We start from the raw sequence: 15,998 nt of genomic DNA on the forward strand, positions 1-15,998 counted from the left end.
CCCATTGTAAAAGAGACAACTTCGTTATAGATTTTCTGTTATACAAGAAATAATAAAACATGCTGAAAAGCTGCTGTGTTGTTCAAAGTACATGTAGACAGGTAAAAAATCCCGACCTACGTTCGCAATGCTCCCACATAGGGAAATAGAGCTTACGAGAAGAGCCCTATGGCTTCAGGCTATTCAGTGTGGGACAGTGGGTAATGTGGAGACGAGGTGTCCAAGTAGGCTACACGTAGCTATGTGTGCGGAAAACATTGAATCACAGGTAAGACATTTAACTTGTTTAGTACAGTCTGTAACTCCACCCACTACTTGTAGCTGTATAGTCCGTTTGTTTGTGTTGTTGGTCTCGGCTAGCTTAATGTTCCGGTTGGTAGCTAGTTAGCACTAACTCACTCAAGTGGCTGCTAGCATCGTCATGAAAAGGTGCATGAGGGAAGTTTTTCTAAGTAGTGAGAACGCTACAAGGCAGGCAATGTTGAAAAGTAATCTTTAGACATGTACTTTTCTTAAATGTAGTTTTGTAATTGACTAAAACAAGCAGACACCAAGAATATTGCATCTGAAAAAGGTAAAGTTTTTGCTGTGGGGTAACCTAAGTATCCACAGGTTGTTTTCCTCACAGGCGGGCAGGATCATTCTATCTAATACCGACTGGGTCTATTGACCGGAATTTGAATGGAACTGACCCCAACCCTGCTTGTTGTACTGACTTTATCATGCAAATATTACCAGACAATGACATACTAAGTAGGTATGTTTCTCAGGGGTAAACACATTTTGTAAATGATACAAAGACACTTTGTAAATATAATTTAAAAAATATTGTTAATACAGTCAATAAAACCAATACACAAGTCAGTGATTTGTGGGTTAGTCCTCAAGTCATCCATACAACATACTGTACTTTGTGTGAAACATGCCTACGTAACTTACCACTGTTCTTTTTCCTTAGTGTAGCTTGGGAGGGATAGAGAAAGAATGCTCTGTATCTGATATGTGTATTTGACCCGGGTCTGATGAAAAGTACACTACATGGCCAAAAGTATGTGGACATCCCTTCAAATTAGTGGATTTGGCTATTTCAGCCACACCCGTTGCTGACAGGTTTGCCGCCATTGGGCTCTGGAGCAGTGGAAACGCGTTCTCTGGAGTGATAAATCACGCTTCACCATCTGTTAGTCCTATGGACGAATCTGGGTTTGGTTGATGCCAAGAAAACTCTACTTGCCAGAATGCATAGTGCCAACTATAAAGTTTGGTGGAGGAGGAATAATGGTCTGGGGCTGTTTTTCATGGTTGGGTTAAGCCCCTTAGTTCCAGTGAAGGGACATCTTAATGCTACAGCATACAATTACATTCTACACGATTCTGTGCTTCCAACTTTGTGGCAACAGTTTGGGGAAGGCCCTTTCCTGTTTCAGCATGACACTGCCCCGTGCACAAAGCGAGGTCCATACAGAAATGGTTTGTCGAGATTGGTGTGAAAGAACTTGACCGGCCCACACAGAGCCCTGACCTCAACCCCTTCGAACACCTTTGGGATGAATGGGAATGCAGACTGCGAGCCAGGCCTAATCGCCAAACATCAGACCCCGACCGCACTAATACTCTTGTGGCTGAATGGAAGCAAGTCCCCACAGCAATGTTCCAACATCTAGTGGAAAGCATTCCCAGAAGAGTGGAGGCTGGTATAGCAGCAAAGGGGGGACCAACTCCATATCAATGCCCATGATTTTGGAATGAGATGTTCGACAAGCAGGTGTCCACATACTTTTTTGTAAACGTATATGCACGAAAAGCAAAATACCAAATTTGTAATGAGCAGCCATAGAGATAATACACTTTGACATTCTCTATCCTATACAGCAAGAAAAGACAGTATTAAAATAGCAAACAGTGAACAGTAAAATTAGTAGTAGAATTCATGCATGTGTCAACTGAGATCAGGGACATAACATACAATAGTGACATTGGCCTGACATTTTTCAGTTCAGCAAGATCTCCCTTTCTCTCTCTCTATCTCTATCCCCAGCCTCTCCTCTCTGCCTTGATTTATCTCCTCCTCTTTATCTCAATCTCTCTCTTCCTTTCCTCCCACTGTGTTCCTTCAGTAATGTTATTGATGTGTAAAGTGTTTCTCCTGTTTTCTACCTTGCACACAGTGTTAATTTCGTCAACAATAACTATGATGAAAAACACTTGTCAACTACCTATTTTTCCTGACAAAACCTATGACAATAATAAGATGAAAGGCCCTGGGAAAAAAATATAAGTTACTTTTCATTTCAGTGATGAAAATGTGATGAGAATTCCATGTGAGATTAATGGACATTTAATTTGACATGAAGTTTGTTTTTAACTGTTATGTCCAATCCTAAACGTGCCTGCATAATATTTGATGCAATCCCCTCATTGGCAGAATTAATATCTTTCAGTTGCCCGGTCTGATTGAGCTGATCTGCCTGACTCTCCCACACAGCTCCCAGGCGGTCACTTCAGTCATTAGTCAATCTTTTGAACTGATGCGAAGCCAGGACACTTCACTTGTAACTAACCTCAACTAGATACAATTTTTACACTCTCTCTTACTTTCATGGAGGATATTTTTGCTTCGATCACGTTAGAAGCTCTATTTTCCCATCTGTGCTGCAGCTCTTGTGACACGGTCTGCACATTCGAGTTGCGGTTGCTTTTTTCCTATGGGAAAAATTAATGCTATTTGTTGAATATTAGGAGAACAGTAATACTTCTGGCATTTTTGTAAAGCTCAAATTCTCCCCTTTTCAAGGAAACTGCTTCTATTTACCACCTTGACAGTTATGATGGAGAAAAAAATCTGAGCTGTAAATTGTTTAACCTCTAGCGAAGGCTTTTAAGCCTACATGGTTAATTATGAATGGCATTGGTTACAATCTGCCACAATTTCAATGTTGCCAGCTAAGGTATACAAGTGGATAGTAGATCTAGTTGGACAACACTTTCTGAATGTGCACATGATGGAAGTTAGAGGTAGCCTAAATATTCATTATTTAAAGATGCACTACAGTGGTTCCTCCTTTAACCTGTTGGGGCTAGGGGGCAGTATTTTCACGGCTGGATAAAAAAACGTACCCGATTTAATCTGGTTACTAATCCTACCCAGTAACTAGAATATGCATATACTTATTATATATGGATAGAAAACACCCTAAAGTTTCTAAAACTGTTTGAATGGTGTCTGTGAGTATAACAGAACTCATTTGGCAGGCAAAACCCTGAGACATTTTCTGACAGGAAGTGGATACCTGATGTGTTGAATTACCTTTAAGCCTATGCCATTGAAACACACAGGGGTTGATTAATGTTTTGGCACTTCCTATTGCTTCCACTAGATGTCACCAGCCTTTACAAAGTGTTTTGAGTCTTTTACTGTGAGATCTGACCGAACAAGAGCCATGGAACGGTGATGGCCGATTAGACTCTGGCGCGCGAGTTCATGTTGGGTACCCTCGTTCCAATACGTTTTAAAAGAGAATGCATTCGTCCACCTTGAATATTATTCATGTTCTGGTTAAAAAAGGCCCTAATGATTTATGCTATACAACGTTTGACATGTTTGAACGAACGTAAATATATTTTTTCCCCTCGTTCATGAAGTGAAGTCCGGCGGGCTTAGATCATGTGCTAACAAGTCGGAGATTTTTGGACATAAATGATGAGCTTTTTTGAACAAAACTACATTCGTTATGGACCTGTGATACCTGGAAGTGACATCTGATGAAGAGAATCAAAGGTAATGGATTATTTACATAGTATTTTCGATTTTAGATCTCCCCAACATGACGGCTAGTCTGTATCGCAACTCGTATTTTTCTGGGCGCAGTGCTCAGATTATTGCAAAGTGTGATTTCCCAGTAAGGTTATTTTTAAATCTGGCAAGTTGATTGCGTTCAAGAGATGTAAATCTATAATTCTTTAAATGACAATATAATATTTTACCAATGTTTTCTAATTTTAATTATTTAATTTGTGGTGCTGACTTGACTGCCGGTTATTGGAGGGAAACGATTTCCTCAACATCAATGCCATAGTAAAACGCTGTTTTTGGATATAAATATGAACTTGATAGAACAAAAAATGCATGCATTGTCTAACATAATGTCCTAGGAGTGTCATCTGATGGAGATTGTAAAAGGTTAGTGCATCATTTTAGCTGGTTTTATGGTTTTGGTGACCCTGTCTTTGAATTGACAAAACATTACACACAGCTATTGTCAATGTACTCTCCTAACATAATCTAACTTTATGCTTTCGCCGTAAAACCTTTTTGAAATCGGACAACGTGGTTAGATTAAGGAGATGTTTATCTTTCAAAGGGTGTAAGATAGTTGTATGTTTGAAAAATTTGAATTTTGACATTTATTTGGTTTCAAATTTGCCGCTCTTGAAATGCACCTGCTGTTGATGGAGTGCATCACGGGGGGGACGCTAGCGTCCCACCTAGCCCATAGAGGTTAAAAGTTGCGAGCTTACACCGCGGGACTTAGAGGTACCCAGCGTCACGGCTTCATTGCTCCAGACCACAACAAGGGGGAGTTAGAGAACTTATTATGCATTTGGGTCCCAAGGTTTTAATATGACCAATCATATCTAGTGGTTCCAATGACGAATTTGACGTGAGCCACCTGTCGCTTGCGACTTTCTTCAGCAAAGATGGCTGACAAAACATTACGGTGGAAGCAAATGTCAGTAACTATAACGTCATAACGAGTCAAGCAAACAATGTACAATTGAGAGGAATATGTAAGTTAAAGTAGAGACAAACGATTGTGCATATTTTTTTGTCATAAAGTTAATTTACGAAAATCGCTACATAGCCTGTTGGGGCTAGGGGCAGTATTGAGAATTTTGAAAAACATATGTGCCCATTTTTAACTGCCTCCTACACCAACTCAGACGCTAGGATATGCATATTATTAACAGATTTGGATAGAAAACACTCTGAATTTTCTAAAACTGTTTGAATGGTGTCTGTAAGTATAACAAAACTCATATGGCAGGCAAAAACCTGAGAAAAATACAACCAGGAAATGAGAATTTTGTGGCTGTACTATTTTCGAGTCATTGCTAATAGATCACACAGTGACAAAGGATTCATTTCGCACTTCCTACGGCTTCCACTAGATGTCAACGATCTTTATAAAGTTGTTTGAAGCGTCTATGATGAACAGAGACCAGATGACAAGGAAGAGAAGTTGACATCCCTGGGATGTCGTCACTTCATTATTGCACGCACCTGCGCATTCATGTGAGGCGAGACATTTTTCAAAAACGTTTTTCAAGACACAGGAGAGGTCGGGTTGAAACATTACTGATGTTTCACGTTAAAAATGGCCCTAAAGATTGATGCTAAACGTTTGACATGTTTGAACGAACGTAAATAGATACTTTTTTTTACTTTTCGTCGTGACCCCCCCCCCTACTTTTGAGTAGCCTACCGAAGCGCTAACAACATGGAACAACTTGGAGTTATTTGGACATAAATTATGAACTTTGTCGAAAGAAACCACATTTGTTGTGGACCTGGGATTCCTGGAAGTGCCAATGGATGAAGATAATCAAAGGTAAGGGATTATTGACAATAGTATTATTGATATTAGATGGTTACAAGATGGTGCTAACCTGTATATCCTAGCCTATTGTTCTTAGCTTAGCACCCCGTTTATTGCAAAGTGTGATTTCCCAGTAAAGTTATTTTGAAATCTGGCAATGCAGTAGCGTTTACGAAATGTTAAACTATAATTCTTTGAATGACAATATTATAATTTACCAATGTTTTCGAATAGTAATTTTGTAAATTGTAACGTTGATTCACCGGAAGCATTTGAGGGGAAAAAAATTCAGAATTTCACCGCTACTGTAAAATGCTGTTTTTGGATATAAATATGAACTTGATGGAACAAAAAATGCATGTATTGTATAACATAATGTCCTAGGAGTGTCATCTGAGGAAGATTGTCAAAGGTTAGTGCATAATTTTAGTTGGTTATCTGCTTTTGGTGACACCTGTCTTTGAATTGACAAAACATTACACACAGCTATTTTCAATGTACTCTCCTAACATAACCTAACTTTATGCTTTCGCCGTAAAGCCTCTGAAATCTGACAATGTGGTTGGATTTAGGAGATGTTTATCTTTCAAATGGTGAAAAATAGTTGATTGTTTGAGAAATTGAAATTATTAGATTCTTGCAGTTTTGAATTTCCCGCCATGGTCTCTTGACAATTAATCCCAATACCGGGTTCAGATCCCCAACAGGTTTTAACAAGGTTTTTTTTCAGTCATATCCAAAACCAGGTGTATCAAACTCCATTCTTTGAATGATGCTGTGTCTGCACGTACAGTTGAAGTCGGAAGTTACATACACTGAAGTTGGAGTCATAAAAAATTGTTTTTCAACCACTATAGTTTTGGCAAGTCAGTTAGGACATCTACTTTGTGCATGACACAAGACATTTTTCCAACAATTGTTTACAGACAGATTATTTCACTTATAATTCACTGTATCACAATTCCAGTGGGTCAGAAGTTTACATGCACTAAGTTGACTCTGCCTTTAAACAGCTTGGAAAATTCCAGAAAATTATGTCATGGCTTTAGAAGCTTCTGATAGGCTAATTGACATAATTTGAGTCAATTGGAGATGTACCTGTGGATGTATTTCAAGGCCTACCTTCAAACTCAGTGCCTCTTTGCTTGACATCATGGGAAATAGGCTATATTTTGGCCTATATAAATATTATTTTGACCTTTATTCAGATTACAATCGCTCACTGTCATTTTTTTGAAAACAAAATAATCTCCAAAATATTGTTTTGGGGGAAGGCTATATATATATATATATATATATATATATATATATATATATATATATATATATATATATATATATGCCTTCCCGCTGTGGGCGTCTATTTCAGCACCGTTTCGTGCTGCTCTGAGACAAGCATGGAGAAGCAAATGTTAAATTATATTCTTAAGATATGTGTTGACTGAATATAAGTGATGTCTGCTACATAATCAAGTTAGGTTTCTCCAGAAATAAATAATTCAAGATAACAAACTGGCTTTATTTACAAATTAGTGAGAATGTCTCACCCCATGTTCAAGAATTGCCTTTTTCTCACTCACTCTAGGTTAAATGAAAACGAAATCTCTAAAATATCGTTACTTTTCAAACAAAGCGATTATTATTAATTCATTTAGAATTATATAAATTCCCCTTAGGATCTGTGAGAATATCTTAGAATATCTAACGGGAAATGCCCATTAGATATTCATTTAGAATCCTCCAATCCTCTAAATGTAATTATTGGCAGAGAGTCAAGTCATTGAAAAAAAATATATTTAGATATACTGTAGGCCTACCATAGGCAAAATGAGTCTCACTAGTGTTGAGTAATGTGCTGTTAAAAGTGGTGTGTCTTATTTATTTAAAGAGCATACTGAAGTTAGAAGCAATAGGATTTGAAGCAAAAGCCTACAGCTATTTTAGCACCGTTTCGCGCTGCTCTGAGAGAAGCATGGGTACTGGTCTTGATAAATCAATGACATTTTTATTTTCACTTAATCTCCATTTGGGTATTGGTTTGACTAGAATTAGAAAATTAGGGTGCAGAAATGTTATGCTCTTAGTGTAACCTTTATTTAACTAGGCAAGACAGTTAAGAACATATTCTTATTTACAAGGACAGCCTACTCCTTCCTCCTCGTCCGGGAATTGAGCTCCGGTCTCCTGCGTGCCTTGCCCGCATGACACAGATTCTTTAGCTAAATAGCCCAGTACTGTACTGCTGACCGCCACGTTGTACAGCGCCATATTTCCGTTTCATCCTAACGGAAACCCAGAGGGTTTTTATTGGAATAGAAACACCATAATATTAATCAAATTAATTAAGCAAGTACCAGTAAAAAGTTTGGACACACCTACTCATTCCTGGATTTCTTTATTTTTTTAATATTTTCTACATTGTATAACAATAGTGAAGACATCACAACTATGAAATAACACATACGAAAACAGTTAACCTCTATGGGCTAGGTGGGACGCTAGCGTGCCACCCGTGGTGCACTCCATCAACAGCAGGTGCATTTCAAGAGCGGCAAATTTGAATCCAAATAAATGTCAAAATTCAAATTTTTCAAACATACAACTATTTTACACCCTTTGAAAGATAAACATCTCCTTAATCTAACCACGTTTTACGATTTCAAAAAGGTTTTACGGCGAAAGCATAAATTTAGAGTAAGTTAGGACAGTACATTTACAAGAGTTGTGTGTAATGTTTTGTCAATTCAAAGACAGGGTCACCAAAACCATAAAACCAGCTAAAATGATGCACTAACCTTTTACAATCTCCATCAGATGACACTCCTAGGACATTATGTTAGACAATGCATGCATTTTTAGTTCTATCAAGTTCATATTTATATCCAAAAACAGCGTTTTACTATGGCATTGATGTTGAGGAAATCGTTTCCCTCCAATAACCGGCAGTCAAGTCAGCGTCACAAATTAAATAATTAAAATTAGAAAACATTGGTAAAATATTATATTGTCATTTAAAGAATTATAGATTTACATCTCTTGAACGCAATCAACTTGCCAGATTTAAAAATAACCTTACTGGGAAATCACACTTTGCAATAATCTGAGCACTGCGCCCAGAAAAATACGCGTTGCGATACAGACTAGACGTCATGTTGGGGAGATCTAAAATCAAAAATACTATGTAAATAATCCATTACCTTTGATTCTCTTCATCAGATGTCACTTCCAGGTATCACAGGTCCATAACGAATGTAGTTTTGTTCAAAAAAGCTCATCATTTATGTCCAAAAATCTCCGTCTTGTTAGCACATGATCTAAGCCAGCCGGACTTCTCGTCATGAACGAGGGGAAAAAATATATTTACGTTCGTTCAAACATGTCAAACGTTGTATAGCATAAATCATTAGGGCCTTTTTAACCAGAACATGAATAATATTCAAGGTGGACGAATGCATACTCTTTTATAACGTATTGGAACGAGGGTACCCAACATGAACTCGCGCGCCAGGTGTCTAATGGGACATCATCGTTCCATGGCTCTTGTTCGGTCAGATCTCCCTCCAGAAGACTCAAAACACTTTGTAAAGGCTGGTGACATCTAGTGGAAGCAATAGGAAGTGCCAAAATATTCCTCAGCCCCTGTGTTTTTCAATGGGATAGGTTTAAAGGTAATACAACACATCAGGTATCCACTTCCTGTCAGAAAATGTCTCAGGGTTTTGCCTGCCAAATGAGTTCTGTTATACTCACAGACACCATTCAAACAGTTTTAGAAACTTTAGAGTGTTTTCTATCCATATATAATAAGTATATGCATATTCTAGTTACTGGGTAGGATTAGTAACCAGATTAAATCGGGTACATTTTTTTATCCAGACGTGCAAATGCTGCCCCCTAGCCCTAACAGGTTAAGAACATTTACAAGGACAGCCTACTCCTTCCTCTCCATCGGGGAATTGAACCCCGCTCTCCCGCATTCTGTAGTACAGACATGGCCTGCTCCCCCTTATGTAAGGAATTAGGCACTTTCCCATGTTTACTACAGTATGCATTGTAGGCTATGTTTACTTGTCAGACTGAACAGTAACCTAATAAACAAATGCAGGTGGCTTATATCTTCAAAATGCATTAAATGCTTTATTATTCAAATGTAAAAGCATATACTGTACAATACTGTATTTCTTCATCAGCATCTTTATGCTTTCGTTAACCTGTTGGGGATAGGGGGCAGTATTTGCACGGCCGGATAAAAAACGTACCCGATTTAATCTGGTTACTACTCCTGCCCAGTAACTAGAATATGCCCAGTAACTTGATTTGGATAGAAAACACCCTAAAGTTTCTAAAACTGTTTGAATGGTGTCTGTGAGTATAACAGAACTCATATGGCAGTCAAAACCCTGAGACAAATCCTGACAGGAAACTGAAATCTGATGTGTGGATATCACTTCAAACATTTGCCATTGAAACACACAGGGGCTTATGAATCATTTAGCATTTCCTAAGGCTTCCACTAGATGTCCCCAGTCTTTACAAAGTGGTTTGAGTCTCCTACTATCAAAACTGACTGAAAGAGAGGCTGTGGAAAGTGGTCACAGGTGGAGGGCCATTTACCATTATGACGCCGCCGCCCATGGCTACCCTCCCCTTTCGAAACGTTTTGAAAGACAATGCAAACGTCCCCATGGAATATTACTGAAGCTCTGGTTGAAAAAGGCCCGAAAGATTTATGTTATACAACGTTTGACATGTTTGAACGAACTTAAATATTATTTTTTTGGTACATTCGTGACGACAAGTCCTACTCAGCACGGTACATTTTCAGTAGCCTTCGGAGCGCACTAACAATTGGGACATAAATTATTAACTTTTTCAAACAAAACTACATTTGTTATGGACCTGGGATTCCTGGAAGTGCTTTCTGATAAAGATAATCAAAGGTAAGGTTTTATTTACAATAGTATTTTTTAAGGTTGATCATTCCAAGATGGCTCCAACATGTATAGCCTAGCCTATTTTTCTGGGTATACCACGTCGTTTATTGCAAAGTGTGATTTCCCAGTAAAGTTATTTTTAAATCTGGCAAAGCAGTGGCATTCAAGACATGTTAATCTATAAGTCTTTGAATGACAATATTACATTTTAACAATGTTTTCGAATAGTAATTTTGTAAATTGTAGCGCTGATTCATCGGAAGCATTTGAGGGAAAAGATTTTCTGAATCTCACGCGCCGATGTAAAATGCTGTTTTTATATATAAATATGAACTTTATCGAACAAAAAATGCATGTATTGTGTAACATTATGTCCTAAGATTGTCATCTGATGAAGATTGTCAAATGTTAGTGCTGCATTTAGCTGTGTTTTGGGTATTTGTGATGCATGCTAGTTGCTTTGAAAATGGCTGTGTGATTATTTCTGGCTGGGTTCTCTCCTAACATAATCTAATGTCTTGCTTTTGCTGTAAAGCCTTTTTGAAATCGGACAACGTGGTTCGATTCAGGAGAGGTGTATCTATAAAACGGTGTAAAATAGTCATATGTTTGAGAAATTGAAGTTATAGCATTTATGAGGTTTTGCATTTCGCGCGACGCGATTCCACTGGCTGTTGATTAGGGTGGGACGCAAGCGTCCCACTGGCCCAGACAGGTTAACAAAATAATGAAAAAAAATACTTTTTCAAAATACAGATGTTAATTTAGTTATGAATCCGTAACGAATTACTATGGGAATAAATATCACTGATTTACAGAAATATTGGAACAAAGTTGTCTAATGAAGGCAAACAATTTAGAATAGTTATGCTGTAGCCTACTCCCGACCGTCACGTTTTACAGTGCCATATTTGCCATTTCATCCTAATGGAAACCTAGAGGGTTTCGTTTTTCTCGGAATAAAACACCATAATATTAATCAAATTAATTAAGCCAAATTTCTTAAAATCAATCCCATATACTATGTTGTTATTACAAAAAAAGTTTTTAAATTCTCTGGTAATGTCAATATGGAAGACTATCAAATGCTTATCAAAGATGCCCTCTGGTGGTCAAACTAGCAATAACTTGCACAGAAACAATGGGTGACAATTAGATAATGTGCCACAGAATGCTGCAGCAGCCCACAAGGTCTCCTGCAGTATGACACAACTTTTAAAGGAGTAACCACTGTATGCCATTTCCTGGTTGCAAAAACAAGCATAGTGTAGAGAATCATTGTATCATCTAAAACGCTGTGAAATATCTTTTCCATAACCAAAAATATTGTATTTTCTACTGTTTGAAGCTGGTGTACAAAACTTTAAGTAAAATATGCAAAAACTAAACTTAAGAACGGGAAGCATAGAAATAGCCAACATAGAACATATCTACTGCTTCTTAAACTTGCTTTCAAAGCGACTGAACAATCTATAACTCACATTTCTATGTGAATTTGGTCAGGTAACCGAAGAAATTACATATTGCAGCTTTAATAGAAAAAAAATGCACTGACTATTATGTGACTAAAATGGCTATGACTAAAACTACACACAAATTGTCCCAAATTTAACTAAAACTATCAAAGGATGAAATTACTAAAATGTGACTAAGACTAAAAATACATTGAAAATAGAAGCCAAAATTAACACCACAAGTTTCATCCCCATTCACCCTCTCTCTGTTTCTCTCACTTCCTCTCCCTATTCCCTGTCTTTCCTCCCAGTCTTCTCTCTCTTTTCTCTCTCCCTGGTTCCCTCCCATTTTCTCTCTCTGTTTCTCTCTTTCTCCCTATTCCTTGTATTTGATCTCTCTTCATCTCTCCTTCCCCTACCTGAGATAGAATGGTGGTGCTATAGCGTAGCGTGCGTCCCTAGCTACCCACCAGTTCCTCCTCCTCTCACCGGTGGTCTAGAGCAACCCTTCTCAGAAGCGCTGACTGTTCCCTCTGTCAGAACACATTACCACCACACTGCGCTCCCATTGCACACACGGGCCCTCAAATGAGATCTTGGCCCAACACACATACACCCATTCACATGTGCATACACACACTCACAAACGGAGAAGCATAATCACAGAAGCAGATGCACGCTCTCACACACAGACACACATTCACAACCGTGTCTGTGTTTCTTACTCAAATCAAATTGTATTGGTCACATACACATGGTTAGCAGATGTTAATGCGAGTGTAGCGAAATGCTTGTGCTTCTAGTTCCGACAGTGCAGTAATATCTAACAAGTAATCTAACAATTTCACAACTACCTCATACACACAAGTGTAAAGGGATGAATAATAATATGTACATATAAATACTTAAGATTTCCTAGGGTAACAATGTAAGAAATAACACCTAAAAAACAAAATACTGCATCGTTTCCTAAGAACGCGAAGCGAGGCGACCATCTCTGTCGGCCCCATCTCGCTTCCACTCAAAGACACTAATGCAACTCTAATGCCATCTTTACAACATGCCAGCTTCTCGTTCCCATGGTAGTTACACAAAACAAATCTGTGGAGGTATTTTCACAAACGACCGCTTCTCATGAAATGATGCAGAAAATCACTGAGAAATCCCAGTGATAAATAATAGCAAAAATATTACAATCTAAAATAATACATGGTTAACATAATTAACGGCATGTTTTGGTTTGAACCGATGGGCTTGACACTACAGCTTAGCTTCACAGGTTCAAAAGATGAATAAAACGTCAATGAATCAGCATGTTGAATATGTTGAATATTAGATGCACTTCCCACACCAGTATGCAACATAGTGTATGTTCAGCTCCACTCCTTACCTTTACTGATTTCCACTAATGGGAGATAAATAACAAACCAATTGGGACAGAAGGGAAAGATCGAAAAGAGGGCGTGGTTAGAGAGTCTCGTCTCAGTGACTCCTTTGTGAGAGCCTATCAGATTGCCCCTTACCTAGTTCTTCCAGTTCAGAGGTCATAGACTTGGAGCGCATAGACAGGGCGGTGGTGGGGGCTCTCTTTGGCGGTGGGGGGGCTAAGAGGAAGAGAGAGAGGCCGAGAGAAAAATACATTTGGAATTTGGCCTTTATTGGCACATTTCAACACCCAAAATACATTTTGCATGAGCGATGGTTGTTGGGACAGCATTGTGCTGCTACTGAGGTGGTGCGTACCTTTTTCTACCATAACATGAAGTGGTGTAGGGGTGTAGTACCTTTTTTACGTGCGGTATCCTCAGGGTCCATATTCCTGCTGACCGTTACCACTTTGATGATGAGGCTGTTCCCTGCATGACGGATCATGTTGACCACCTGCCTGTGGCCCACCTTCACCACATTCTCTTGGTTCACCTAACAACACACACAACACACACTCTTACAATACACATATTTATATATCTGTGCTCTAACACACACACACACACACACACACACACACACACACACACACACACACACACACACACAACAGTATAACACAATACAGTTATGACGGTGTGAATTTGGTCCAGTAACCAAGGAACCTAATCCATTCAGATATTCCAGAGTGAAATCATGTAATGCCAGAGCACAGACCACATGTGATACTAAGACACACACACACACACACACACACACACACACACCTACAGTTATGACAGTGTGAATTTGGTCCAGTAACCAAGGAACCTAATCCATTCAGATATTCCAGAGTGAAATCATGTAATGCCAGAGCACACACACACACACACACACACACACACACACACACACACACACACACACACACACACACACACACACACACACACACACACAGAGAGAGAGAGAGAGAGAAAGAGTGGTATTTAGGGAAGTTGTTACTATCATACATATATTTTTACAAGAGAAACTTTTGCGTTTTTCAAAATTTAAACAAATGGGGATCACAAAATACTAAAACTGGAACAACATTCTCAGTAACGGTTGCACAAGAAGAACTGTGTGCAAACCACGACCCCAAATATTAGAATGAGCGCCCACCTCTAGCTGGGCTTGGTGTGGGCTATCCTGTGCTGGGCTTGGTGTGGGCTAACGCCTGTTGGGCTTGGTGTGGGCTGGCTTGTGTAGGGCTGATATGGGCTAGCCTGTGTCTGGCTATTCTAGGCTAACCCGTGTCGGGCTGGTGTGAGCTTGGTGTGGGCTAACCCGCATTGGGCTTGGTGTAGGCTGGCCCATCTTGGGCTGGTGTGGGCTATCCTGTGATGGGTTGGTGTACGCTATCCTGTGTTGGGCTGGTGTGGGCTTGGTATGGGCTGGCCCGTGTTGGGCTGTAACCAGTGCCTGTCACCTGGTTCAGGTTATCAGTCAACCTACCAGGGTATTTACAAACAGCCCAGGAAAGAAATCATAGTCATAATAATAATAGTCATTGCAAAGCACACTGCCCTATCCCATCTGGACAAGAGGAATACCTACGTAAGAATGCTGTTCATTGACTATAGCTCAGCATTCAACACCATAGTACCCTCCAAGCTTTAAGCTCGGAGCCCTGGGTCTGAACCCCGCCCTGTGCAACTGGGTCCTGGACTTTATGGGGGAGAATAGGTGAGTTGATGAACGCGGGGAAGCGAACAATGCATAATTATGTAATCACCAATTGTAAATGAAGAACAGGGCGGGGGCATAGGGACAATTTGAGTACTCGCATTATAATTTTTTTTAACACAAGGTTTGCTCTGGAATTTTTTTATCTCGCATTTATCTATATGCCAACAGTGCACAGCAATGCCTAATTTATCATAACCATTACAGATAACAAATTCTAATTGCTAAATTGTCCCATATATATATATTCAGTCAATAAAAAAACAAGTGCCATTTAAGATAAATTTATTGAAACCGTAATATCAACTGGTTATACTATATCATAGAACACAATCTTCAAAAAGGCAGTAACCTCAGCAGTAACCTCAGCAGTGGGGCTTGCTTGTAGAAGCCTATGGCTGTGCAATGACAGCCTTGTTTTGTTAATTTAGCAGACAGGATACTCTTATTTCCAGAGCCCTTATCACAGTTAAGACACAACTATGTTATAGTAAAAAACATAATGTAATGTAACAGAATAAAATATAACAGAATATTTTTCTAAATGTATAAAGTTGCCAGTGCGAAGTGATGCGCATTTCGTGTCTGGAACAGTGATAATTTGAAACAGGGCTCAATTTGGCAAGCTAACTTTTTTGGGGGGGTATTCTTTTCGATATACAGAATAAACTAAATAAAAAATATTGACTTAGTTTATTCTGCCTGTTCTTTTGAATTTTCCAAATGGATTAACAATTCCACATTAAACACTGCATGGTGATGTATTACAGCCACAACATCAGTTTGGTGAGAAGGTCTATTTTTTTTATTTATCATTTATTTAACTAGGCAAGTCAGTTAGGAACAAATTCTTATTCACAATAACGGCCTACCCCGGA

The 15,998-nt window shown here is 38.9% G+C and overlaps 1 protein-coding gene across 1 annotated transcript in view; it reads right to left on the reverse strand.

Moving 5' to 3' along the window:
* Positions 1-15,998, reverse strand: part of LOC106587060 (SH3 and multiple ankyrin repeat domains protein 2) — a 262,030-nt gene that overhangs the window by 42,364 nt on the left and 203,668 nt on the right. Inside the window, exons 18-19 of the mRNA XM_045708423.1 lie at positions 13,770-13,905; positions 13,509-13,589 (exon numbers count right to left, since the gene is read on the reverse strand). Coding sequence (XP_045564379.1) covers positions 13,509-13,589; positions 13,770-13,905 — 217 coding nt within the window. The remainder of the gene's footprint in view (positions 1-13,508; positions 13,590-13,769; positions 13,906-15,998) is intronic.

Source organism: Salmo salar, chromosome ssa26, assembly GCF_905237065.1.
Source record: "Salmo salar chromosome ssa26, Ssal_v3.1, whole genome shotgun sequence".
Taxonomy (NCBI): Eukaryota; Metazoa; Chordata; class Actinopteri; order Salmoniformes; family Salmonidae; genus Salmo; species Salmo salar.